We start from the raw sequence: 25,279 nt of genomic DNA, 5'->3' as shown, positions 1-25,279 counted from the left end.
TTGAAACAGAAGTCATCTGACACTCTGACCGATGGCCTGTATTGGTCAACTAGTACACTCTGGGCACTGACAATACTCAAGTCCAGCTCACAGACTTCTGCCCACTTTGTAGTGGCTTTAGCCCAGCATCTCTGGGTACCCTCTGAGGATCTAAGGCCACCGAATGGGTCACAGATACGCAGGAAGCAGGGAATCAGGACAGCATGGAAGAAAAGGGGAGGAAAACAAAAAATGGAGAAATTGTGGGGGATTGAAGAACCAGTATTCATGAAATGTTTCCTTGCAAGGGTAACTGGTTCTGAAAACAATTCCAAAAGCAAAGTTCCAAAAATGTTTTGAGGAAGGTGTTATTTTGAAGGACAGGACTAATTTAAGTACATTAATTATGGTGTATGTCCGAAAAATAGTACCAAAACTTAATGAAAATGCTTTCCATTTTCGTAGAGCTGAAAAGTAAGAGGAAAACAACTAAAGAATAAGAGGCAAAGAGCAATATTCTATTAATAGCTATAACTCATTACTCTAACATGGTGGGCATACTTTCATTTATTTATTTAAGGTTCACATTGGTTTATAACATTATGTAAACATCAGGCGCACATCACTATATTTCAACTCCTGTATAGACTACATTGTGTTCCCACCAAGGTCTAGTTGCCATCCGTCACCATACATGTGTGTTCCATTTCCCCTTTCGCCCTCCTCCCACCTCCTTCCTCTCTGGTAACCACCAATATGTTCTCCATCTCTTTTTGTTTGTTTGTTTATCTTCGACATATGAGTGAAGTCATATGGTAATTGTCTTTCTCTGTTTGACTTATTTCACTTAGCATAATACCCTCAAGTTCCATCCATGTTGTCACAAAAGGCAACATTTTGTCTTTTTTTATGGCTGAGTAGTATTCCAATGTGTAAACGTATGTATATACATATATTATATACATGTATATATGTACATGTAATATATTATACACACATATGTATATGTATGTATACATTTTTGCATATGTATATATACTTATACATATGTATACCACATCTTCTTTATCCATTTATCCATTGATGGGCACTTAGGTTGTTTCCAAGTCTTGGCTGTTGTGAATAATGCTACAATGAACATAGGAGTACATACATCTTTTCAAATTAGTGTTTTTGTGTTCTTTGGACAAATAACCACAAGCGGAATAGTTGGATCATATGGTATTTCTATTTTTAATTTTCTGAAGAATCTTCATACTCATTTCCATAGTGACTGCACCAATTTACATTCTACCAGTAGTGTACGAGAATTACTTTTCCTCAACATCCTCTCCAACACTTATTATATTTCTTGTCTTTTTAGTAATAGCCATTCTGACCAGTATGGATGGGGTGATACCTTATTGTAGTTCTGATTTGCATTTCCCTAATAATTAGTGATGCTGAACATCTTTTCATGTGCCTGTTGGCCACCTGTATACCTTCTTTGGAAAAATGTCTGTTCAGATCATCTGCCCATTTTTTGATAAGGTTGTTTTTGTTGTTGTTGTTGAGTTGTACGAGTTCTTTATATATTTTGGATATTAACACCTATCAGATATATGATTTGCAACTATCTTCTCCCAATTGGTAGGTTGTCTCTTCCTTTTGTTGATGCTTTCCTTTGCTATGCAGAAGCTTTTTAGTTTGATGTAGTCCCACTTGTTTATTTTTTTATTTTGTTTCCCTTGGCCGAGAAGACATATTCAAAAAGATACTGCTGAGACCAATGTCAAAGAGTGTATTGCCTATGTTTTCCTCTAGGAGTTTTATGGTTTCAGGTCTTACATTCAAGTCTTTAATCTTTTTTGAGTTAATTTTTGTGTATGGTCTAAGATAATGGTCTTTCATTCTTTTGCCTGCGACTGTCCAGTTTTCTCAACACCATTTATTGAAGCAATTTTCCTTTCTCCATTGTATGTTTTTGGCTCCTTTGTCCAAAATTAGCTGTCCAAAAATAGATGTGTGGGTTTATTTCTGGGCTCTCTATTCTGTTCCATTGATCTGTGTATCTGTTTTTGTGCCAGCACCATGCTACTTTGATTACCGTAACTTTGTAGTATATTTTGAAATCAGGGAATATGATATCTCCAGCTTTGTTCTTTTTTCTCAGGATTGCTTTGGCCATTTAGGGTCTTTTGTTGTTCCATATAAATTTTAGAATTCTTTGTTCTATTTCTGTGAAAAACATCATTGGGATTCTGATTGAGATTGCACTGAATCTGTAAATTCTTTGGGTAATATGGACATTTTAACTATGTTAATTCTTCTAATCCAGGAGCACAGAATATCTTTCCATTTCTTATGTCCTCTTCAATTTCTTTCAAGAATGATTTTTAGTTTTCAGTGTATGGGTCTTTTACCTCCTTGGTTAAATTTATTCTTAGGTATTTTATTCTTTTTTGTTGTGATTGTAAATGGAATTGTATTCTTGATTTCTCTTTCTGCTGGTTCTTTGATAGTATACAGAAATGCAAAAGATTGTTGTATGATGATTTTGTACCCTGCAACTCTACTGTATTTGTCAATTATCTCTAATAGTTGTTTGGTGGATTCTTTAGGATTTTCTAAATATAAAATTATGTCATCTGCAAACAGTGACAGTTTTACTTCTTTCTTTCCAATTTGGATCCTTTTAATTTCTTTTTCTTGCCTAACTGCTCTGGGAGGCCTTCCAACACTATGTTGAATAAGAGTGGCAAGAGTGGGCATCCTTCTCTTGTCCTAGTTATTACAAGGATAGCTTTCAGTTTTTCACCATTGGGCATGACGTTAGCTGTGATAACGAGCATAATTTTAAATCAAGATAGGTACATGATAAGTCTACAAATATAAGGCTACATACTTTTGGGTGTAGCCCCAAAGTGAAAAGTTTAAAGTGAAAAGTGTAAAGTGTAAAGCTCTCATTCATTAATCAATGCTTTGAGGGTTTTGCTTTTGTTTTTACCATTGTGAAATGAGATCAAAGGATGGAAAATGAAGCAAATAATATCAGGGTACAAAATGAGGCTGATTTGCTGCTGAAATATCCCCAAAAAGCAAAAAATGATATTTCTTGCTTTTGAATATAGAAATACCAACAGCTTGATTTTCAAGACTTATATTTACTACAAAGAAAAATCTACAAAATGTCTATGGATCAACGCCTTCTCAAAACAGAACAAAACTAAGTAAAAAAAAATAAACTGGTGCCTATTCACTAAAAGTTTCCTCAAAAGATGCTGGTTAAAATCTACCCAAAGAAATACTTCTGAATTCTGTTTCTACGAAAAAAGGTCCTTCTTTACCTTTTTGTTGTAGTACAAATAAGGGAGCCATCATAAGAAGTGTAACATGGGTTTTGAATAGGTGACCATGGTACTGCAGCATCAAACAATTTTTTACAATTAGTTTTGCCTTACTAAATAGGTTTTACAAAATTTTATATTGTACTCTGTAATAGCTAACTCATTTAGAATTGATGAAAAGTGGTGCTTATAGTTCTTTCTAGAACAGGCGGGGCTTTAGGACTTGGATAAGGATTTTAATTCTTACTCAGCCTCACAATACTTTTTATATAAATATAACTTATGTAATATATAATTGACTGTATTTCTTTAATTTATAATAGGAAAATAATCTTACTCCATTATTTTAGGAATGCTTTCTTCAAGAAAATTTGTCTTACTTCTGAATGGTTCCAGTGATTCTTTTTTCTAAGAAGCAGAATTAGCAAAACTTATAGGGTTTAATACGCGCTGAAAACACGCAAGCTATGAGATCTGACTCCTGAATTTCAAACTTAAGGAAAACAAAATACCCAAAGTAATTCTGTATCTTTCACTTTCATTTGTTCTTCTTTTTCTTTAGTGGGGAATACATCAGCACCGGAGTCACGTTCTCCGTGACCGGCAGCTAAGCACAGCATAGTGTTCCCCACGGAGAACTAGCAGCAGCCTCACCACATGAAAGACTCTAAATCTTACATGCAGTCATAAATCCAGCATCAACTACTTTCCTCTGCTTCTCACAGAGCCATCATTTAAAAGAAAACCCAAAATCCAGGCATAAAAAAATAATCTAACAGAAAAGGAAATGGAAACAGAGAGATTCATAAAGACTTGCTTTAGCTTATCAAGTAAAATTAACAGTAATGAAGGAGTTAAAATTCATATTCCCAGAATACTGTTTTCTCCTTGAATCACAGGAAATAGGTTCAATGGCACTAATCTACTATGGAGGGAAACTGTGAGAGAAAACAAATCTAAAAAACAAAATACATTTGAAACAATCATTCTCTAGAACAATACTGCTATACCAACCCTTGGGAACACCAACAACATTTACACAAATTTTTAAAAAGAAAATTGAAATACCCGTTTTAGTTTTTCATTCTCTTGCATGAATTTTCTGGCAGCCTCGTTAGTATTTTCTGCTTGACTTTTAAGTACTCCTTTGTTTGACAATTCTTTTGCCAGCTGAGTAATAAGGGTAACCAGACGTCTCAACACTCTAAGAAAAAAAAAAATTTTCAGAGCAATGCATAAGTAGACCAATCATCAGGAACTGTGACTTTACAACAGTTATCGTCAAATGACTCTGCTTTAGGTGTGGGTGTGGTGGAGGGAGGTGATGTTTAAGGAGGACATGTGCTTTTGTTAAAAAATCCAAGTCTTTCAGACAAAACAAGCCTGTGCCTCACTCCTTGGGAATCTCCGGTGGAAGACTAGCATTTGGAATACAGGTTCAGTGGTACTTCCTAATTTAATTATTTTCTTTGTAGAGGTCCTCAGCCAGGAGGAGCAGAAACAGAATTTCAGACAGTGTGGCAGGGCCAGTAAGAGCAGTCTCTTTTTGGCCCAGTTCAAAGTGTGCTATTTAAAGAGCACTGTGTGAGGTTGGCCATTCACATGTGTTTATGGGTAACTGCCATTGTTTTCAACTATTCATCTGCCAGACATTTCCTCAGGAACTGCTAAGCGTTAAACACTGTGCTGGGCGCTGGGGACACAGCAGGAAATGAGACAAGTCCCTGCTCTTAAGGAGATCAGGTTCTAGTTGGGGAGCCAAGAGCAAACGGTATTTAATTACAACCATGAGAGATGCTTGAAAGAAAAGTATGTACACATTCTATGGCAGGGTATGACAGGAGACCTACCTACTTTGGGGGAGAGATGGTCACAGAAGGCTGCCCTGAGGAAAGGGCTGAAGGATGAGTACAAGTTAGTCAGGGGAAGAGTGTTCTGGCAGAAGGAAAAGCAGGTGTGAAGATCCTGGAGGAAACTAGGTATGCAACAGGAACTAGTAAGTATTTGTTGCAAGAACGAATGAATGAACAGTGAAGGTCAGTGTGGTGGAATGTGGTTTACATGTCAGAGAACAGCATGAGACAAGGCTCCAGAGAGAACAGGTGCCAGATCACGCAGGACCTTAAGGACCTATCAAACCTACAAGCCATAACCATTGTTTGTTATTTGGGTATATGAGTTCTTTTATGAAGATGTTAGTATACTGTACAGTACAGAAAAAAGCCCTACAGTATGAGTAGTAAAAATGAGAAAGAGAAACATAAATCATGTTTTTAAATTGTATTTTTTTTTACTTACAGCCAAAAAAATAATGAAAAGCCAGAAATGTAAAGATTTCTTTGAGACCTAAAAAGTTTCATGTGTATGTGTTCATAGGCACTAGGTCTGCTGGCTGAGTTTTTTTCAATGGCAGGAGTAGAGGCATATTTCCTTACTTCTCTCACAGCATCTATTAGAGAAAATGAGAAAACATTACTTTTGGCTTTTAAGAATGTAAAATTATTATTGAAATGGGAAGCAGTTTTAGAATAACTGACCCAACTTTTCAATAATGACCTTTAGGCAGGGGCTGTCTCTTTGTCTTTTCCTCTGCAATACCTGGGAGGGTACCATGCTCAAAACAGATGCTCTGTAAATGGGTGCTAGTGGCAAACTGAGTGTAACAGCATTTTTGTTTTCTACTGTTCACCTAGGACTTATCGTCATTGTATTGCCAAAGTCGCTTTGTGAATATACTGAAAGCCACTGAATTATAAACTTCAAAGGAATAAATTTTATGGTATGTAAATTATATCTCAATAAAGCAGCCATTAAAAAAACAAAATCAAGTCAAATAGTAGTTAAAATGAGCTCATTTTCTAACTGGAATCTCTTTCCTGTATGGCAATAACTCTTTCCTGAGAATGCTGATGGCTACACTAAAGCAGCAGTCTAACTTGCTTGTACCTCCACTGGCCTAATACTGGAATATTTTCATTACTCGAAAAGAAACCCCACACCCATCCCTCCCTTCCCCACCTCCTGGCAACTACCAATCTACTTTCTGTCTCCATGGATTTGCCTGTTCTGGACATTTTATACAAGTGGAATCACATACTATGTGGTCTTTTGCGTCTGGCTTCCTTCACTTAGCATAGGGTTTTCAATGCTCACTTATCGTGTAGCATCTATCAGTACTTCACTATTTTTTATGGCCAAATACTTCATTGTACAGAAATAGCACATTAGGTTTATCCATTCATCAGTTGATGGATATCTGGATTGTTTGTACTCTTTGGCTATTATGAATAATGCTGCTATGAACACCCATGTGCAACTCTTTGTCCTGACATATGTTTTCATTTCTCTTTGTATATACCTAAGTGTGGAATTGCAGGTCTTATGGCAACTATGTTTAACTTTCTGAGGAACTGCCAAACTTTTCCAAAGCAGCTGTACCACTTTCCATTCCCACAAACAGTGTACGATCGATGGTTCCATTTTATCACCATCCTTCAAATCCCAGGCCTTCAAATACTTTTTCATATTTTGTCCAGAGTTCGTAACTGTTATCACAGGAGGGCTAATCTAATACAAGCTATTTTGCCATTACCAAGACCAGAACTCCTGTGTCTTTCAAAAAATTATTATTGTCAAAAATTTATTGAAGTAAAATTCACATAACATAAAATTAACCATTTTAAAGCGAACAATTCAGTAGCATTTAGTATATTCACAATGTTGTACAACCATCACCTCTATCTAGTCCCAAGACATCTCCATCACTCCAAAAAAAAGCTGCTTAATTTTTTGACTTTATATTTGTATGCCATTTCTATTACTGAAAATCTTAGTTTCTAATACCATTAACATACTTATTCATTTGCTGTAGTAATATACAGAAAATAGTTTTAAAATGATTAACAATGAAACTAAGTGAAGTTTCAGATTTCTTCGCAATCCCCATTGTTCATAGAAAATATCTCACCAAGGAGGTTGAGTTGGAGTCCTACGTTTAATACTTACTTGCAGCAATTCCTTCCTCTGTGTTGCATGTTACCAATCTCATATAATAATTGATTTATTTGTTCTGGTTTATTTCCAATTCTAGAGTTCGCTTCTTTCTAGTTTCATAAAATTTGAAGTTTTCTTTCTTTAAATTTTGAAACAGTTTAGGTAGCATTGGTAATACCTGTTCTTTGAAAGTGGCAGAATTTCTTGCAAAATTTTCTGGTTTTATGCTTTTCTGAAGGAGGGGAAGATTGTTGATAACTTTCTATATTTCTTCTATGGAAACTGTTTAAGGTTTTTATATCTCTTAGGGTTTATTTGGGTAAATTACATTTCTCTACAAAATTACTCATTTTATCTAGGTTTTCAAATTTATTTGCATAGAGGTATATAAAGTAGTCTCTTAAATTATTTTTAAAAAATTTCCTTGGTTTTGGGGCTGGCCTGGTGGCATAGTGGCTAAGTTGTGTGCTCTGCTTCAGTGGACCGGGGTTCCTAGGTTCGGATCCTGGGCGCAGACCTACCGTTTCTGTGGTGGTGTCCCACATAAAACAGAGGAAGATTCGCACAGACGTTAGCTCAGGGACAATCTTCCTCGAGCAAAAAGAGGAAGATTGATTGGCAACAGATGTTAGCTCAGGGCCAATCTTCCTCACACACACAAAAATTTCCTTGGTTTTAATAGCTATTTCTCCTTTGTCATTTCTCAGATTCTTAATAATATAGTAAGAGTATGCCAACCACTAAAAACAACCGAAAAAAAGAAACAAAATAGTATTTATGAGTTATTTTGAGCAAGCCAGAGAAACTAAATAGTACTATGAAGGGTTATGCTTGTGATTCAGCTTCCTTGGCAATTACTCCTGAGTCCATTACGTAGAAACACTGAAGATTAACCAATAACATCAAAGAGGTTTATAAACATAAATGATTACACAAACCCACCCATGAGACGAATTGTCTGTATAATACCAAGCAGACCATGTCTGAAAGAGGAATTGGGGCAACAACAAGGAGAGGGTGTGACGTATAGCTGGTTTTCTATAAACCATGGGGAGAGCGTCTTTTTTTAGATCACTTGTGGAAACTTTCAAATGCCTGGGATGCATTTCTGCTGGTACTAAATGCATTTCTAGCTTTCCTACATCCTTTCTGCCTATTTCCACCCACAAAACATGCACAGTTTTGCATTACCTATACCACTGTCATCCTAGTGGACAAGAACACTAGCCCATGTGCTTTACATACATGACTGCATTTAAGTCTTCAAACACCTCAGGGAAGTAGGTGTTAGTACTCTCTCCTGAGACTGAGACGGAAACACTGAGGCTTAGAGGGTAAGTTCCTACCTCCCTGTCTTTAGCATCCATGGTTAAAGCTCCTGCAGCAACCATCCCTCGTGTCCCTCTTCTCCGGTAATTTATTACCCACTTTGCCCACAGATGTAGGCTCCTGCCAGCAGTCATCATTCCGCTTTGTGACCCCAATCCCTGGTCGCAGCTTACCACACCTGGTGTTGGCTGGTCTGATTTTTTTCCTTAGAATTGGAATTGGAATTCAGAAATGGCTAATTAATCCTTGCATATGGCTGGAGTGATAACACTTGGCAGCTGTGTGGTGCCCATTTTCTGCCTTGGGAATAGAGCACCAGAGTTCAAAGAGGTATGGAAGAATGAAGTACACCCGGGGAGAAATGCAAGATAAGAAAGGGACATGAAAAGGACCCTTCTGTTCCTAGGACTAGCCCCTCCCTCGAATTGGGCTTCCTTAGGTTGCTCTGAAACAACATATTCTATTATAAATTCCCCTTTCTTGGTCACCAAAAGAAGCTTGACTACAGTTCTCTTTCCTTCTGTGGGTATGTGGCAGTTTCAGTAAAAATTCTTGTGATAATTTTAGAGTTAGAAGATTACAACACTCTTCTAGAGTTAGTAGGAGCAGCAAAAATTACTTCCTTCTCTATTTTGCAAAAGGATAAACCAAACTCAGAGAGAGGAAGTGCCATTCCAGAGGTCATTTAATTAGCTGCTGGCATAGTTGGGACCTGTTTTCCTTATTGTTCTTTACTTGTTTAGTGTTATTCCTTATACGGCTGGAGATTCAATTGATAACATTAACAATAACATACCATGAGGCAAATACATTTTTAGATGAGGCACAAACCTATTCACCTCATGATACATTTACCCACTTATACCCTCTCATACCAGCTGTTCCCAGTTTTACAAAGAGGATTCCACATCAGAGGCTTGTGGTGTGGAAAGTTGGAAACATTTTCTCACAAAACAGTGGTGTACATGGTGGTGATGGTTCCAAGATGGCCCCTGTAAAACCTACTTAACCCACAACACAGCTCTGAGGGAAGACATCCTCTGTAATGTCTATCAAAACCTGAAATGCCAAGAAATAGCTGGGTGATCTTAAACAAATCACTTAATCACTCTGAGCTCAGTGATTTCTTCTAAAAAAATGTAATTATTAAGACTCACGGAATTTCTGGTTTGACAGGAAATTCTTCTTCTAATTTCAAAGATACCTGCTATTGTGAAAAGTTCAAACATGCTAAAAAACTAGTACAATGAACACCTATATTTCCACCACCTAAATTTAACAATTGTTAACAGTTTGCCATATTTGCTTTATCTGTCTTTTTTTTTTTAACCATTAGAAAGTAAGTTGAAAACATCATGACATTTTATTACTAAATATTTCAGCATGCATCTCCTAAGACATATTACTATATAACAGGTGTTGGTAAACTTTTTCTGAAAGGGGCAAACGGTAAATGTTTCAGGCCATATGGTCTCTGTCCCAACTACTCTACTCTATAGTTGTCCATGGAAACAGACATAGACACTATGTAAACAAATGGGTGTAGTTACGTTCCGATAAAACTTTATTTACAAAAATAAGCATTTGGCCATCAGGCTGTAGGCTGCTGGCCTCTGCTCTATAATAACAATGCTGTTATCATAACTAAAGTTAACAAAAATTCCCTAGTATTACCTAACAACCACTCCATATTCAAATTTTTGCCCCAATGTCTGTGTTGTAATTTTTTAGCCAGGATCCAAACAAGATTCACACTCTCTATATGGGACTTCCTTTGAGGGCCTAACGATTCTATTCCTCTATTTGCCCCCCTAACAGCTAAGATCTCTGGGTGCCAAGGACACCCCAGTAACAAAGGATTGTACAACTGGTACCTCTGAAAAGCGGGCTATGCATTGCTGCATTTAAATCTTAAAGCAACTTAAAAGAGGTTAACACTCACTGCACTCAGCTGAATTTTATGCTTGTGCATACAGAATAGTAATATGCATCAACCGTGTATCAATATATCACTATCTACTCTATATACTGACAATATACTATATAAAGTCAACTGTGGAACCAATAGCAACATCAAGTTAATCAAAAACTAATGAATTTGTTAATTAAAAAGAAAACTAGAGTTACACTTATTCAAAGGAGGAATCTAGTACTTACCTAGAAACAGAACAATTAATAGGACTATAATAGTAAGGAAAGCCTTGTTCCAGAAAGTTGCAATTTTACCCCACACATTAAATGAAAAAATCTTCTGCCATCTGTAAAGCGATACAATTAAATTAGGTAAAAAAAATCAAAAGAAGGTTTTGAAATACTTTATAAATACTGAAGTAACATTTTGGTAACTGTAGTAAATGAAAAGAATTACAGAAATTTAATTTTTTATGTCACATAAGAATGTCTCATGAAATAAAGAACAACTTTTTCAAATTTAATAATAAACTGACACTTGTTTATCTTCTGACTGGTGGCTTAAATATTCTGAAGTGAAAATAACTTTTAAATATACATGATCAAAACCTTAAAAAGGAAATCTTACAGTAAAATGTCATACTGCTGAAAGAAGCTATCACTTTATATCTTTTCTCTAATCGGAGTAATAACTCAGAACCAAAGACCTATTGGTCTAACCATCAGCAAAATTTCAAGAGTAGGGGGTCCAAATTCTGCACTATTTATTTTCATACAGTACACTTCTAACATCTACTCCAAGTAAAAGAGTTTCTCTACCTTCACCAGGAGGGAATTAAAAAAAGCATTGAGGTATTACATGTACACAGTAAAGTACAAAAATCTTAAAGAAATAACTTGAGGAATTTTTACATATATATATACACATGTAATTACCACCCATATCAAGATTTGGACACTGAGGAAATGAAAAGAGGAAATAAATAGTCTAGATGGATTGAGTAGTATAAGCAAAGACACAGAGGTAAGAAAGCAGGAATTATAAACGGTAAAGAGTGACAAAGTAATCCATCACACAATTGGAAAGGTAACAAACTTTGAACACAGACATTTTAACTGAATAACACATTAACTGAGTCTAAAGGAGACATACAAAGGTAATAAACATTTAAACACACATCAAGCGCTTACAACTTAAGTTTTATTTTACGATTATGACTAAGTATTGACTAATAAGTTTTGAAAACAACTTCACTTGAAGTTGGCGGGGAGCGGGAGATTGACATAGATGAAAGCAGTTCCTCCTGCCTCTGTGCTTCCAATCCCAAGGACGGTCTTCAAATTTTACATTACAAAACTTTTATATTTGTAGAAAGAGAACAGAGCGGCAATACCTTGATCTAGGCCCAAATGTGAATTCACATATCTTCAAGGGCCAGTATGAAAGGGAACACAAAAGAGACCCCTACAGGGAACAACTAGCAGTTTATAAGAAGATGCAATTCAAGCAAGAGCTAATAACAGCTAATATATACTGAGTCCTGACTAAACCACAGTTCTAAGCACTTTAACATGTTTTAGCTCATTTAATCACCACAACCTCCATACGAGGTAGATATTAGTATTAACTTCCATTTTACTGGTGGGGAAACTGGCCAGAGATGGTAAATAACTTGCCCAAGGTCACACAGTAACATGTAGAGGTAGAATATAAACCCAGGCATGCTGACCCAGAGCATGTGTCTTCAACAAGTGGGTTATGTGAGAAAAGAATAGAGAGACAAATTAAATGAAGACTGAAAGCTTCTTTTTGAAGATTATGGGGATACGCATATAAACGATAAAAAGACGTGGATCCACAGAGTAATGACATACTGTAATTTGCGTGTATATATATATTTTCTTATGCATATTTGTACATGAGGGTACATTTATACAATGTGTGTACATATACACACATCTATCAAACAGCTACTCGATCAGGAAAGGAAAAAAATTACATTTGGCCGGAAGAAAAAAATCCATAATGGATCATTTTGATGCAGCAAAGATCAACAGAGGAAAAAACTTTTTTTTGCAAATTCTGAAGCCTTATTTATAAATCCAATGTTTATAAATAATATCTTTCTCTTGAATATAGGATGTTATTGTTGCAAGTATTACCAAAAAAGCAAATCAGGTGTTACTGAGGATTTGAAACAAAATTAACAGGATGAGGAGGAAGGTGACAGAGCAGAAAGAGCGCTACACTAAAAGCCAGAATCTTGTCTGGAATCTGCCATAGACCAGCTAGTCAGGCCACTTTTCCTCTTTGGGTCTCAGTATAAGATCTACAGAACTAGCAGTCTGGATGAAATCATCTCTAAGGCTCCTTCCTACAGTATGATTCAATGTTTTTCTTTAGTAAGGAAGAAAAAAGTGATGGTACAGCTGATAGAAAAGGACAGAAGCGGGAAGAAATCTAGGTAAATAAGAAGCAAGTGAAGAGTTGTGCAAGACTAGCTGGATCCTGAGCCAAGGGAAAAACTTTCCTACGTCTCTTCCAGTCCTGGGATCTTCCTAAACTTCAGTGGGTTATCTCTGCCATCTCACTTAACGAAAGCTTTCGCCATGAGCATGAGCAAACGTCTTACAACATTTTCATTACACGTATATTTCACCATTCATACTATCAAGTTGTTGGATCTAAAACTGCATTCCTAATAAGGGCATTATTACAAAGGTAAAGTGACCCAGTGCTTCAATTAAAATTCTCAGTACTTAAAGACCTCCGAAGGTGATTTACCAAGGAACTAATGCTGATGTATGGTTCTGATGCTTTTCATATTCAGCACCTCTAATATATAGGGGAGGGGGGAGTAGTAAAATTGCTATGAAGCATTAAGGAAACTACTTCTTGGTTACATAAGGCCAAAACTAAGAATCACTTATTGGCTTAAGTTTCACAACTGTCATTCCCCTGCCGCAGTGAAACATTTCAGCGCCCATGCTGTGCTGGAAACATAATCTGTCATTCATCTCTATTTAGTTCACTGTTCCAGTCCAGGGCAATAAAACAAGGGTACAACCTGATGGACAAGACAGGTGTTAAAAGTATAACCATCGCTTTATTATATCTGTAATCAACAGAACGGAAGGGACCAGGCCCTTTTGCTTTTAGAAGGGAGGGGAAAAGAGTTAACCCATTTGTACATATCATAAAAAGTCTTATACCTTTTAATACCGTCATTATATACCACCTAATTTGTGCAATGGTGAGTTTATTTTTAAAGAGCCCCGTTTACGCATCAGCACTCAGAACTTCTGAATCTTAAGGAACTTTTTCCTTATCACACCAAGCAGCGGACAGGAGCCAGTCCTCTATTTACCACGGTAACGCGCTGGAGGTTTCCTACCTCTGGGGAGGAATGAAAGGCAGACAGAAGATGAGAATGAGTCCTATTTCAGCGTACAGAAAGGTTGCAACTGCCACCCACTGGAGCGTCATGTCGCTCTTCGCACCTAAACAGAGAAAGCCTGCTTGAGTCCGCCGTCGCCTGTCGCACACCCCGGGCGGCGCGGGCCGGGGCGCCCCACCTCAACCCGCGGCGGCCGGCAGTGCGGGCAGGGCCGGGGCCGGCGCCCGGAGCCTCCTCCGCGGCGGCCTGCGGCACCCAGGGCGAGCGGGCCGGCCAGCTCCGGCGACCGCCGCCTAACGTCGCCCTCCCCAACGCCCGCGCCTCAGGGCCCCGCCCCGCGAACGCCGCTCCGGAGCCCCGAGCCCCAACGGCGGAGGGCCGCGCGCCCCCGGCCGCGACCCCGGGGGCCTTACCCGGCCGCGGCTCGCGGCTCCACGCGCTGCTCCGGCCCGGCGCCCCCGCGTCACAACTCGCGGAGACGGGAGGAGGCGGAGCGGGCAGCGCCCTCCCGCGGCTGCGGCCCCGCCCACCCCCCCCGGAGCAGGGCTGCGCGGGCGCGAGAGGCGCGGAACCGCGGGCTGACGGCGGTGGGCGTGGCCCCACGGGGTCGGGCGACTGCGCATGCCTAACAGCCTGAGGCCGGGGCGGGGGCGTGGCCGGGGAGAAGGGAGGGCGCCGGTGGGGGCCAGACCCGGGATGCAAGATGGGCGGGCGGTGCTGCAACGGGCTCTACGCGCTCTTCCCGCTGCGTCTCTCGGTTGTGGCACAAACGGTTTTATCGGCTGGAATTGAGTGCTAGTTAGACAGCAGGGCCAGGGTTGGGCGGCCGGGCAGCATTTTGTCCTTCTGAGAACGCAGGAGAATGTGTAGCGTCAAAACATCCCCTTTCTGCGTGATTTTCTGCTGCTGTCCCTGGGCCGGGAGTGTTAGCGCCTGCAAGCCTCGGTTCCCTACCCGCCACACGGGAGGGGCCACCGAAAGCTGGAGCGCCAGGCTCCTGGCAAGGAAGGGTTTTTATTTCGGATGACATCAGTCTGGAGACAGCCCTCAAATTTGTCTCCTTTCCTCTGGTCTCCCCCAAAGATGGGAGGCCAGGGACTTTAAACGTTTGGGAGGAATGTGGCTGCTTGCAGATGGTGGTGGTGGTGGGGTCAGTGGCCTTGCTGGTCGCAGCTTTCCCACCAGCCTGCGTTGGGCCTTGGGGCGCTGCTTGCGGGGACGAGGTGGTAAGGAATCCAGGTGGATGTCCCTGGCCAGCTGTCTCCACAGTGGATAGTGGATTGTGGAGCCACGAACCCAGGGAGTGAGCAGGGACTGAGTGCTTTGGCTTTAACCCCGTATTTTCTGGGTTTAATTTAGGGTGGAACTGATATTAGGGCCGGTGTCAGGAGGCAGTAAACTTTAGGGTGATGCCTGGGGACTGATAGGAAAGGAAAACAACGTGGGTGTGAGTATATTCTTTCAATTACTATTTTCCACTGTTTCAAATTGCATGAATACACTCAAGTTATTGAAGTTTTTTCCAATAGTGACAAGATATCAGGAATGGAAATAAAAGTATCCTGCTGGAGACAATTATTTTGGGAACATTAAACAAATGATTAAAATAAAAATGTAATTATAGAATATAAAAACACATTTAAGTCAGTGCTTTTTTCTTATCACACTTGATCACATGTAAAAGAGAGAAAGAAAAAAGACAACATAAATTAACCATAAGGAAGGGGTTTTATTAAAAAAAATGAAACACGTTTAGGACTGCTTGCCCTTCACACTGGTTCCTTTGAAAGGCTGTGCACCTTACTCTAATTATGCTGCTGTGCTCACAAAGCCACTATAATTCACTTCCTAATTTACAAACATAACTTGTAAATTTAACTTACAAACACAAAAATGACTAAGTTTTGACTATAGCTCCCTATTTCCTACATACTACTCATATCAAATGAGAAAGCCAGTTATCGTGAAAAATACCTTAATTGAAAAATGAAAGCACAGCATGTGCCTGAGAAAAAAATACAGCAACACAGTGCTTATGTTAAAACTGATTCATTTAATATTCCCAAACTCTTGAATTAAGCAGTTTTAGATAGTCACCTGATAGCAGTTTTCATGTTGGTAATATACCAATATCTTAATTAAGAACTGTTTTATTTTAACCTGAGATAATTCTTGCAGGGGCACATTCACCAATAACAAAATTCTATTAGTAACATTCCCAAACCATGGAACTTTAAAGTTAAAATTATTGTCAACTGCTGGGAAGCATAAAAATAACATCACTAAAAACAGGGTATGAAAATTAGGTTTTTAAATTAAAAAGAAAACCTGGTTACTACTGTCCAGGGAATAGTATTTCAAATATATAATCATCTCCAAATTAGCTACCAAATTTTTTATATTTAAGATGTAGGGGGATGAAATTAATTTTATCATTTTAGGTACAGGTATATACATCAAGGTCTCAATCTTCTAAGGTCTAGAAGGCTTGAAAGGTAACAAATTTAATGTCATTTAAAGAGTTTCATGGAATCTGTTTTAAATTATAGCAAAACATCACACCTAATTAAATTCAGTTACATACAATTTGAAATAAATACCTTGAGGTGTGTAATTCATGAGTTAGGAAGTATCAGTTTGATTTTCTAATTGGAATTTTTTTTTTTGCTGAGGAAGATTCACCCTAAGCTAACATCTGCTGACAATCTTCCTTTTTTTGTGCTTGAGGAAGATTAGCCCTGAGCTAATATCTGTGCCAATCCTCCTCTACTTTGTGAGTTGCCACCACAGCATGGCTTATGAGTGCTGTAGGTCCGCCCCTGGGATCTGAACCCTGGAACTCTGCTGCTGAAGTGGAGTGCGCAAACTTAACCACTACACCACAAGGCTGGCCCCTGTAACTTGAACTTTTAATCTAAGCCTGAATGCAATTCTATACAGAATTTCTTGTTCCTTTTCATTTTATATAGATGTTGGCATTTGTTCTGTCACTTCTCTGCACTTATTTTCATTAAAAACGTACTTCATATTATAGATACCATGAGTCTTATGTTTAGTATTAAAAAGTTTTATTTATTTAAAAATGTTAAAAACATGATTCCTTTAGGAAAAAATTTCTCACTTTTTAAAAATTCATAATAGGATTCAGAACAATGTTTGTCAATGTTTGGACCTAGGATGCCCAGGATGTTTGAACCACCTGGGGTCTTCTTTAAAACTGTAAATTTTGGGTCCATCCTAGAGATTTACTGAATCAGAATCTCTGAGGATGGGGTCTAGGAGTGACGTGTAAAAATGCTCTCAGAGCACTGATTTTATACTAATGTTTGAGAGCCACTGATTTAAAGTAAAAACCAAGATGTGACCTTGGGTGGTTTCATTGTAGATATAAAATGAAGTATCTAATTTAGGAAGTCCTGTCAAATCCCATAATGGTCTCTAAGGTAATCTAAGACTGCTGATGTGCTTGACAAAGCGTTAAATACTCTCTTTTCCTGCCTTGAAGTTATCTTTTCCATCATGTACATTAAATGCTGATGGAAACATATATAAGGAGTTCCAAGTTCAAGAGCAATGTCAACCCAGTCCGAGACGCATTTCAGTGGGGTCTCCTCATATCCTGCAAACATGGCTGGGTTTGCTAAGAGTCCTCTTGCAACCATCACACCTACAAATGAAAGCACATCACACCCGTCCACACATTAAGAACTCATGGTTATGAGGTCAAACTCAATGAAACAAACTGAGAATATTAAAAATAAAGTAGTATTAAAAGGTTTCACAAGGCCCTTATATTAGTGTACTTAATTCAAGTATAGAATTATTTTGATACTTTTGGAAACCAAGAAAGTTTCAATGTACTTAGAGGAATTCTTCCTTAATTTACTTTTTTAAGACTTCTACATTAAACAATTAGTCTTTAGAGTTTTTTTTTTTTTTTTTGAGGAATATTAGCTCTCAGCTAACTACTGCCAATCCTCCTCTTTTTGCTGAGGAAGACTGGCCCTGAGCTAACATCCGTGCCCATCTTCCTCTACTTTCTATGTGGGACGCCTACCACAGCACGGCTTGCCAAGTGGTGCCATGTCCGCACCCAGGATCCAAACCCGTGAACCCCGGGCCGCCGAGAAGCGGAACGTGCGCACTTAACTGCTGTGCCACCCAGCCGGCCCCTAGAGTTTTTTTAGGGTAATTCCAGATTGTCATAAATTGGGTTTGCTTACACTTAACTTTATCTGCATTCTCCCGTCTAGCAATAGGTATCACAGGGCTTGGTATGCCAATAATTTAAGAGGTGAATGAAACTGCATAGCCGTCTGGGGTTCCTTTGGTTCCTGTGACCAGTCTTGTGTTCACTAACTCTCATTTCTATTCTAGGTATTCTATTTTACTAATAGGCTATCTGGAAGATTCTTTTTTTTTTTTTGCTGAGGAAGATTCGCCCTGGGCTAACATCCACTGCCAATCTTCCTCTTTTTGCACATGAGCTGCCACCACAGCAGGGCTGCTAACAGACAGTGGTGTAGGTCCATGCCAGGGAACTGAACTGGGGCCGCTGAAGCAGAGCAGGCCAAAGTTAACCAGTAGGCACCCGGGGCCGGTCCCTGGAAGGTTCTTAACTGGTCACTCACTGGATATTATGGTGGCAGAAAAGTAACTGAATTAGTTTACCCCAATTAAAATAATATATTGTTTTAAGTAGAAGACTTAACATCATTTAAATAAATTGCTTAAGTCAGTATAATAGGAAAATATGGCTCTGTTTTAAAGAAGAATAATGAAAATCACATTAACATTACTCTCCCACTCCCACTTTTTTTTTGCTAATTAAAAGACAAAAACCTCAACTACTTATTTCTTACCATCTGTCCCAGTAATATGCCACACATTTTCTGCTTCTTTTAAGCTTCTGATGTCTCCATTAGCAATTACAGGTATAGACACATTGTCCTTAATTATTTTAATGGCCTCATAGTGAACTGGCTGATGTCTTTCTTCAACAGTTCTTCCATGGACTGTGATCCAGGAAACTCCGGTTGCTTCGGCCTTTCGACAAAGATCTACAGTTCTTGTAAGGTCATCATGGATCCTACAATTTCAAAATTATATCTATCTTTTCACAGCACATAAATCTTCATGCTAAAATTAAAAAACTAAATAAAATAATATTTATCTAATATATTACTTAGCTTTGCTGTACCATATTACCATTACAGGTGACTATCAATGAGGTTCTGTTCGGGGATCAGTTCCCAGGTAAGCCTTCACATTTAGTTATTTCACTATTGGCAATAATAGTTTTATCTTACCTAGTGCTCCTCTTTTTTTGGCTTTGATAACTGAAAAGGTCAGCAAATACTGCCACAGATGGATTGAAAGATGCTATTCTAATATTTGCTGTGCATGCCCCAATCCACAAGTGGGAGAATATAATACTTTATCTTGAAATATGTTTTTAACCTGTCACCAAAAAACCAATTCCTGGTTTATTTTCTTTTCATTGTGAAATTTTAGTGCAAATATTATTCTTATTTTCTACTCTTGGTACCAGGAATGTTTCTTAGCATTAATTAAATAGTACATGGAAAAGTTGAGGGTTTCTTTTGGGGGAAAGTTTTTAATAATAAAGGCATGTTTTAATTTCCATTAAAAAATTTAAAGAGGAAGTTGTTCTGAATTATAAATAAAAATTATGGTATATATTCATTTACTACATGTCTTGTTTCAACATTTCCATAGACCAGCTACCAATTTATTAAGGACAGACCCCACCCCCCACACTCCCAGACAAAAGGAATATTCTTTTATTTCCTAAGTAATGGACTATATTATCAATACATTAAAATATTGTCTTTACCTTATCTTAATAGAGACGGAAAATCTGGGATTTTCCACTTGATTTCTTACTTGTTTCACCATATCTCGAACAAGCTCTGGCTTGTTTATTAAGCAAGCTCCATAACCTTCTGCCATTGCCCACCTTTATAAAGCAAATACAACAACAAGTAAATTGCAAATAGATGGGAGACAAGATACAATTCTAAAAGCACTGGAAGTGCATCTATCCATTTCTCTATCTAGCAATGGGGAGTGAAATCAGATTTTTACAATTCATAGATCCAGCATTTCTAAGTGGATCAATATGAGATTAGGAAAACATGTTCCCAGATCAAAAAATACTTATGGGAAATAGTTTTCATTGGCAAGTGAGAAAATTAAATTAAAATTCATTCAACCAAAACAGATTTAAGTATTTGTAATTAATTGCAATTACTTCAGATTTTTTAAATTCCAAATTTGATGTTTATTGTCCATAACAAGAGGTTTTATTAGTCTTAATAGTAGAAAGATATTTTTGGCTTACAGCATTCCAACACCACTAAACAGCTTATTTAAGTCTCCTAATGAGTATCAAATATGTCTAATCTGATTTGGCTTATGCTGTACTTAAAACCTTGATTTTATTCTTTGGACACATTTTGAATTATTGACAGATAATCCAGTATAGTGCCAGGAAGGAGGGGTATTGTCAAATTGAGGACATCCTATCAACCGCCAGTTACTTAGACTCAGCCAAACAACTGTGGTATGAAAAGAAAAGGTAATTATAAAAAGGTATTCTTATAAAGAAAATTAATTAGGAGAAAACAAGTGGTGATCTCCCAAATCACAGAATCACAGTTTCCAGAGCAAGTATGTCTGATACGGCAGTAAAAATACATTTTAGGGACTGCTACAAACTACTTCTGGATAAGGTTCAAGGCAGATCCATGCATAAAAAAAATTCCAGCGGTGAGGTGAGACAGACACTTGTCCAGAGCGTCTACGCTGTTTTAGCCATCTGAAAATACCTCTGCAGGTATCTTCCTAAATAATCTTTCCTTATTTTTTCATGCTTTTTATTCAAAGCCCAAGTGCTTTAACTCTATTTTCCTTACTTTTTAATTCTTGGAAAACTAGAAAGATAGTTTACCATGTTCACATAGGTTTTTCCTAATCTTTTTGAAAATTCTTCCAACTTCTTTGAGCTTTACCTCTGAGGACAACCACAGTTAATGTCTATTCCATTCGCATAAGGACAGACTATACGAGCAGCATCAGATAAAAGTCTTGCATCATTAGCAGCAAACTGAACAATCAATGGGCAATCACCTGATGAAACGAATAGCTCCACATTAAAATTCACAGAAACATGCACACGCATACACACCAGATAGCAAACTCTAACATGTGTATAGGATAAAATAACAATAACTATTTTTAGCCCAAGAAGCATCTGTTCCAACAAGATAGCATTAAAATAATTTTAAATATTTTAGACTAAAAGCAATTTACATTTAGTACAAATCCAAACAGTGTAAAATTTAATAAAATGAAGAGTACAACACTCTTGACAGACCTCTTTCCCAAAAGTGAGAATTAGTTTATTCTAGAACAATTTTATGTATACCTGTAAAATTTAAACAAATGTGAACATTCTATATACATTGCTATGCCTACCACTCTTTTCCCCCATGATGTATCTGGGAACTGTACTCGGATCGATTTTCTTCTTTTTAGTGGCATATTTCACTGTATGAATGGAACATACAGTGTCCTTCTAGATTGGTTTTCATTTGTGGCTCTTGGAAATAATGCTATGACGACGATACTATTATATACATGCTTTTGTGAGTATATCCATAGAGTACATTCCTAGGAGCATAACTGTTGGATAGGCGTTTAACATTTTGATCGATATTGTAAAATTTTCTTTCAGAAGATGTTACCAATATAGATACACACCAATATGGATGAAAATTCTTGTTTCCTCATGATTTATCTCACATTGTATATCCAACAGTGTATATTTTTTTTTTTTTAAGATTTTATTTTTCTCCCCAAAGCCCCCCGGTACATAGTTGTATATTTCGTTGTGGATCCTTCTAGTTGTGGCATGTGGGACGCTGCCTCAGCGTGGTCTGATGAGCAGTGCCATGTCCGCGCCCAGGATTCGAACCAACGAAACACTGGGCTGCCTGCAGCTGAGCGCGCAAACTTAACCACTCGGCCACGGGGCCAGCCCTGTACATTTTTATTTGTGGGCTCTCTCTCTATATTCTTCGCACATTTTTCTATGTGCAATTTTTCTTTTAGTTGTTCCTTTATTATTTTTTTAATAAAACAAATTAGCTCAGTCATCGATCATAAATATAAAAAACACTGTAAATATTTTTCCTGCTTTTTGGTTTGTCTTTCAGTATATTTGTGCTCTTTTCTTACATATAAAAGTTTATAGCCAAATGTATCAGAGCTTTCCTAGGTTCAGAGGACATGTTTTTCTCATCTTTGGATTAGTGTTATGAACTCTGGATAGATGCAGTTTCATTTTTCTAAAGTTTTTTTTGAGTGCTACCTCTATGAGAGTCACTGGGTACCAAAATGCAGATTTCTGGGTATCACCCAAGTTCCAGTGATTCAGAATTTCTACGACAATCCATTGTTTTCCAGGATTATCATGGGATAGGAGAATTTGCTTTTTCTTGAAGATGTAAGCTTCAGTAGAGCTTCCAGACTAAGACAGACAAGGAAGAAGGACCTGGCCACCCACTTCCAAAAAAACTGGCCTTGAAAACCCTAAGAATAGCAGCAGAGTATGTCTGATATAGCGCTGGAAGGTGAGAGGATGGAGCAAAAACACCAGGCAGGGTTCTGTTGTGCTGTACACAGGGTCACTGGGAGTTGGAATCAACTTGATGGCAATAGCGACAAGCATGAAGTACAACAAAAAGCTGTGCTGAGGAAGACGTGGGTGGAGGGTGATCAGCAGAGTTCCCTGGCCACAAACTCTGAGAGCTGGATTAAGAAGCACGACCTGTCATGTGCCAGAGAGAGAGAGATCTGGGAGACAGGAATGGCTGAGAAGGATATTCTAGGCAGAGAAGTATGAGAGGACAGGGCATCTTCAGGGACTCAAAATAACTTACTACTTTTGAAGAATAAAATCAGTGGGCTGTGGAGAGAAACTGATGGAAGATAAAGCTGCAGATGAGGTATTCAGAGTCTAGATCATGAAGAACCTTGTATATTATCCATAGGTGCCGGAATTTTACTCTTTGGGCTGGTGGTTCTCAACCTTTAGCAAGCTCAGAATCACCTGGAGGGCTTTTTAAAATAGATTGCTGGACCAGATACCCAGAGCTCCTGATGCAGTGGGTCAGGGGTGGAGTCTGAGAATTTCCATTTCTAACACATTTCCGGATGATGATCCTGGTTTGGGGAATTACACTTCGAGAACCATTGCTTTAGGTAATGAGAGGTGCAAGAAGGATTTTTGGGGGAACAGATGTGATCAAACTTACATTTCAGGAAGGTCACTTTGGGCTGACTGGAAGATAGTTTGGAATGGGACAAGACTGGAGGCAGTGAGACAGGAGTCTAATCTAGAGTCCAGGTGAGAGGAAAGGGCCCTAAGGAAGGCTGACCTTACACCTGGATCTATCATCCATGGTTTATAAGGCCCTGAGTAAAAACAAATTAAAAAAAACTTATAAAACCTAAAAGATTTTAAAATAAAATCTCTGAATTGTGTTGACTCTGATTAGACAAGATAGCTGAGTGTTTTTTCTTTTTTTTAAAGTTTTACAAAGTAAACTCTGGGTTTCACATACCTTGGTTTGTGGTAAATTCACTGTCTCTGGCTTTTATGGATCTGACAAAATCAGCAGCAACTATCATTGGTGTATAGCACAGATCACAACTGTATTTTCTTACCAGCGTTCTAAAAGCCAGCCTGTGGACATATAAAACTTTAATTAGGCATCTAGAAAACACCATAATCATGCGTACTTTCAAGTTTAATTTAGTTAATCATGAAACATTTATTAGAGCAAAGTTTTACCTCCGGGAAGATGGAGTAGATGTACTTTTCCCTGTTCGTCCTGCTTAGTACAACTAAAAGCCCTGGATATTACATAGAAAACAAACATAAGAAAACTCTGAAAGGTGGAGAGAAGACAGCAGACAGGCTAGTGACCTCAGGACCTGAGGAATGACAATGTTGAGTATCCTGGGTTTTTTTTTTACCTCAAATATTCCAGACTTGCAGTTGAAGAAGCTGGCAACCTGGAAATACTAATGGGTGCAGACAAAAACAGCCCCCCAAAAGTCTGCACTCTCTAACCAAAGGACCAGGAAAGGGGCAGCCCAGCAAGAGAGAAAACTTTAGGTAATAGTGGCTCTGCTACAGCCAAACACCAGAGAAAACACTGTGGCCCCCTCTCCACAAACAAAGGTTAAGAGGGGAGCCTCGTCGTCTACCTTCCCAAGACTGTAACAAGGTTCTCCAGCACCCCTCCATGGCGAGGTCAGAAGAGGCCAGGTAGGAAGCTGGGACTTTAATTCCTGCTGGCCAGTAACAAGGTCTCACTCAGTGCTGTCAGTGGAGACGACACAGGGAGCCTGGACTTCCACACCTACCCAGCAGTAGTGAGGTGCCCTTCTCCCTCCCAGGTGGAGTAACGTCAGAGGATGTTAAGAGAAGAGCCAAGACTTTCATCATCACCCAGCAGTCACCAGACCACCCCCTCCAGGGAAGCTGGAACTCTCACTCCTGCTCAGAAGTAATGAGGAGCCCCCTGTCCCCAGAGTGTCAAAGGAGACCAAGTGGGGAACCTGGACTTCTACCTCCACCTGATGATAATGAAAGGGTGCCTTCTCATCTTTCCCCTGCTGTGGTGGTGTCAGAAAAAGCTAGTTAAAACTGAAGGTTCAATATTCAGAATCAATGTAATCTACCATATTAACAGGCTAAAGAAGAAAAATCACATGATTATATCAATTGAAGCAGAAAAAGCTTTTGACAAAACAATACTCATTCATGATAAAAAAACAAAACAAAACAAAACAAAAAACCTCTTGGGGCTGGCACAGCAGCCACAAAAAATTCTACAGCTAACTTATACTTAAAGGTGAAAGAAAGAACAAGATCAGAACCAGGCAAAGATATCTGCTTTCATCACTCTTATTCAACATAGTGCTGGAACCTCGAGGCAGTGCAACAAGGCATGAAAAAGAAATAAAAGGCATATAAAGGAAAGGAAGGAGTAAAGTTGTCCCTGTTTGCAGATGACTTGGTTGTCTACATAGACAATCCCAAGGAATTTACAAAAAGAACCTCCTAGAACCAATAAGTGAATTTAGCATGCTCTCAAGATACAAGATCAACATACAAAAACCAATTTTATTTCTGTATACCAGCAATGAACACATGGACACTGAAATTCAAAGTATAAAAATAATGGGGTGTTAAATCTTAGAAAACATGCACAGAATTTGTATGCTGAAAACTATACAACATTGATG

The 25,279-nt window shown here is 38.5% G+C and overlaps 1 protein-coding gene across 1 annotated transcript in view; it reads right to left on the bottom strand.

Moving 5' to 3' along the window:
- LOC124243915 (uncharacterized) overlaps window positions 1-25,279 on the bottom strand; it is a 56,643-nt gene that overhangs the window by 24,898 nt on the left and 6,466 nt on the right. Inside the window, 8 exon segments of the mRNA XM_046670012.1 lie at window positions 4,374-4,509; window positions 5,604-5,754; window positions 10,785-10,885; window positions 13,934-14,039; window positions 18,799-19,025; window positions 19,794-19,916; window positions 20,971-21,088; window positions 23,587-23,708. Coding sequence (XP_046525968.1) covers window positions 4,374-4,509; window positions 5,604-5,754; window positions 10,785-10,885; window positions 13,934-14,039; window positions 18,799-19,025; window positions 19,794-19,916; window positions 20,971-21,088; window positions 23,587-23,708 — 1,084 coding nt within the window.

The sequence above is a fragment of the Equus quagga genome, chromosome 8 (genome assembly GCF_021613505.1).
Source record: "Equus quagga isolate Etosha38 chromosome 8, UCLA_HA_Equagga_1.0, whole genome shotgun sequence".
Lineage (NCBI taxonomy): Eukaryota > Metazoa > Chordata > Mammalia > Perissodactyla > Equidae > Equus > Equus quagga.
This window is presented reverse-complemented; position numbering and strand designations above follow the sequence as displayed.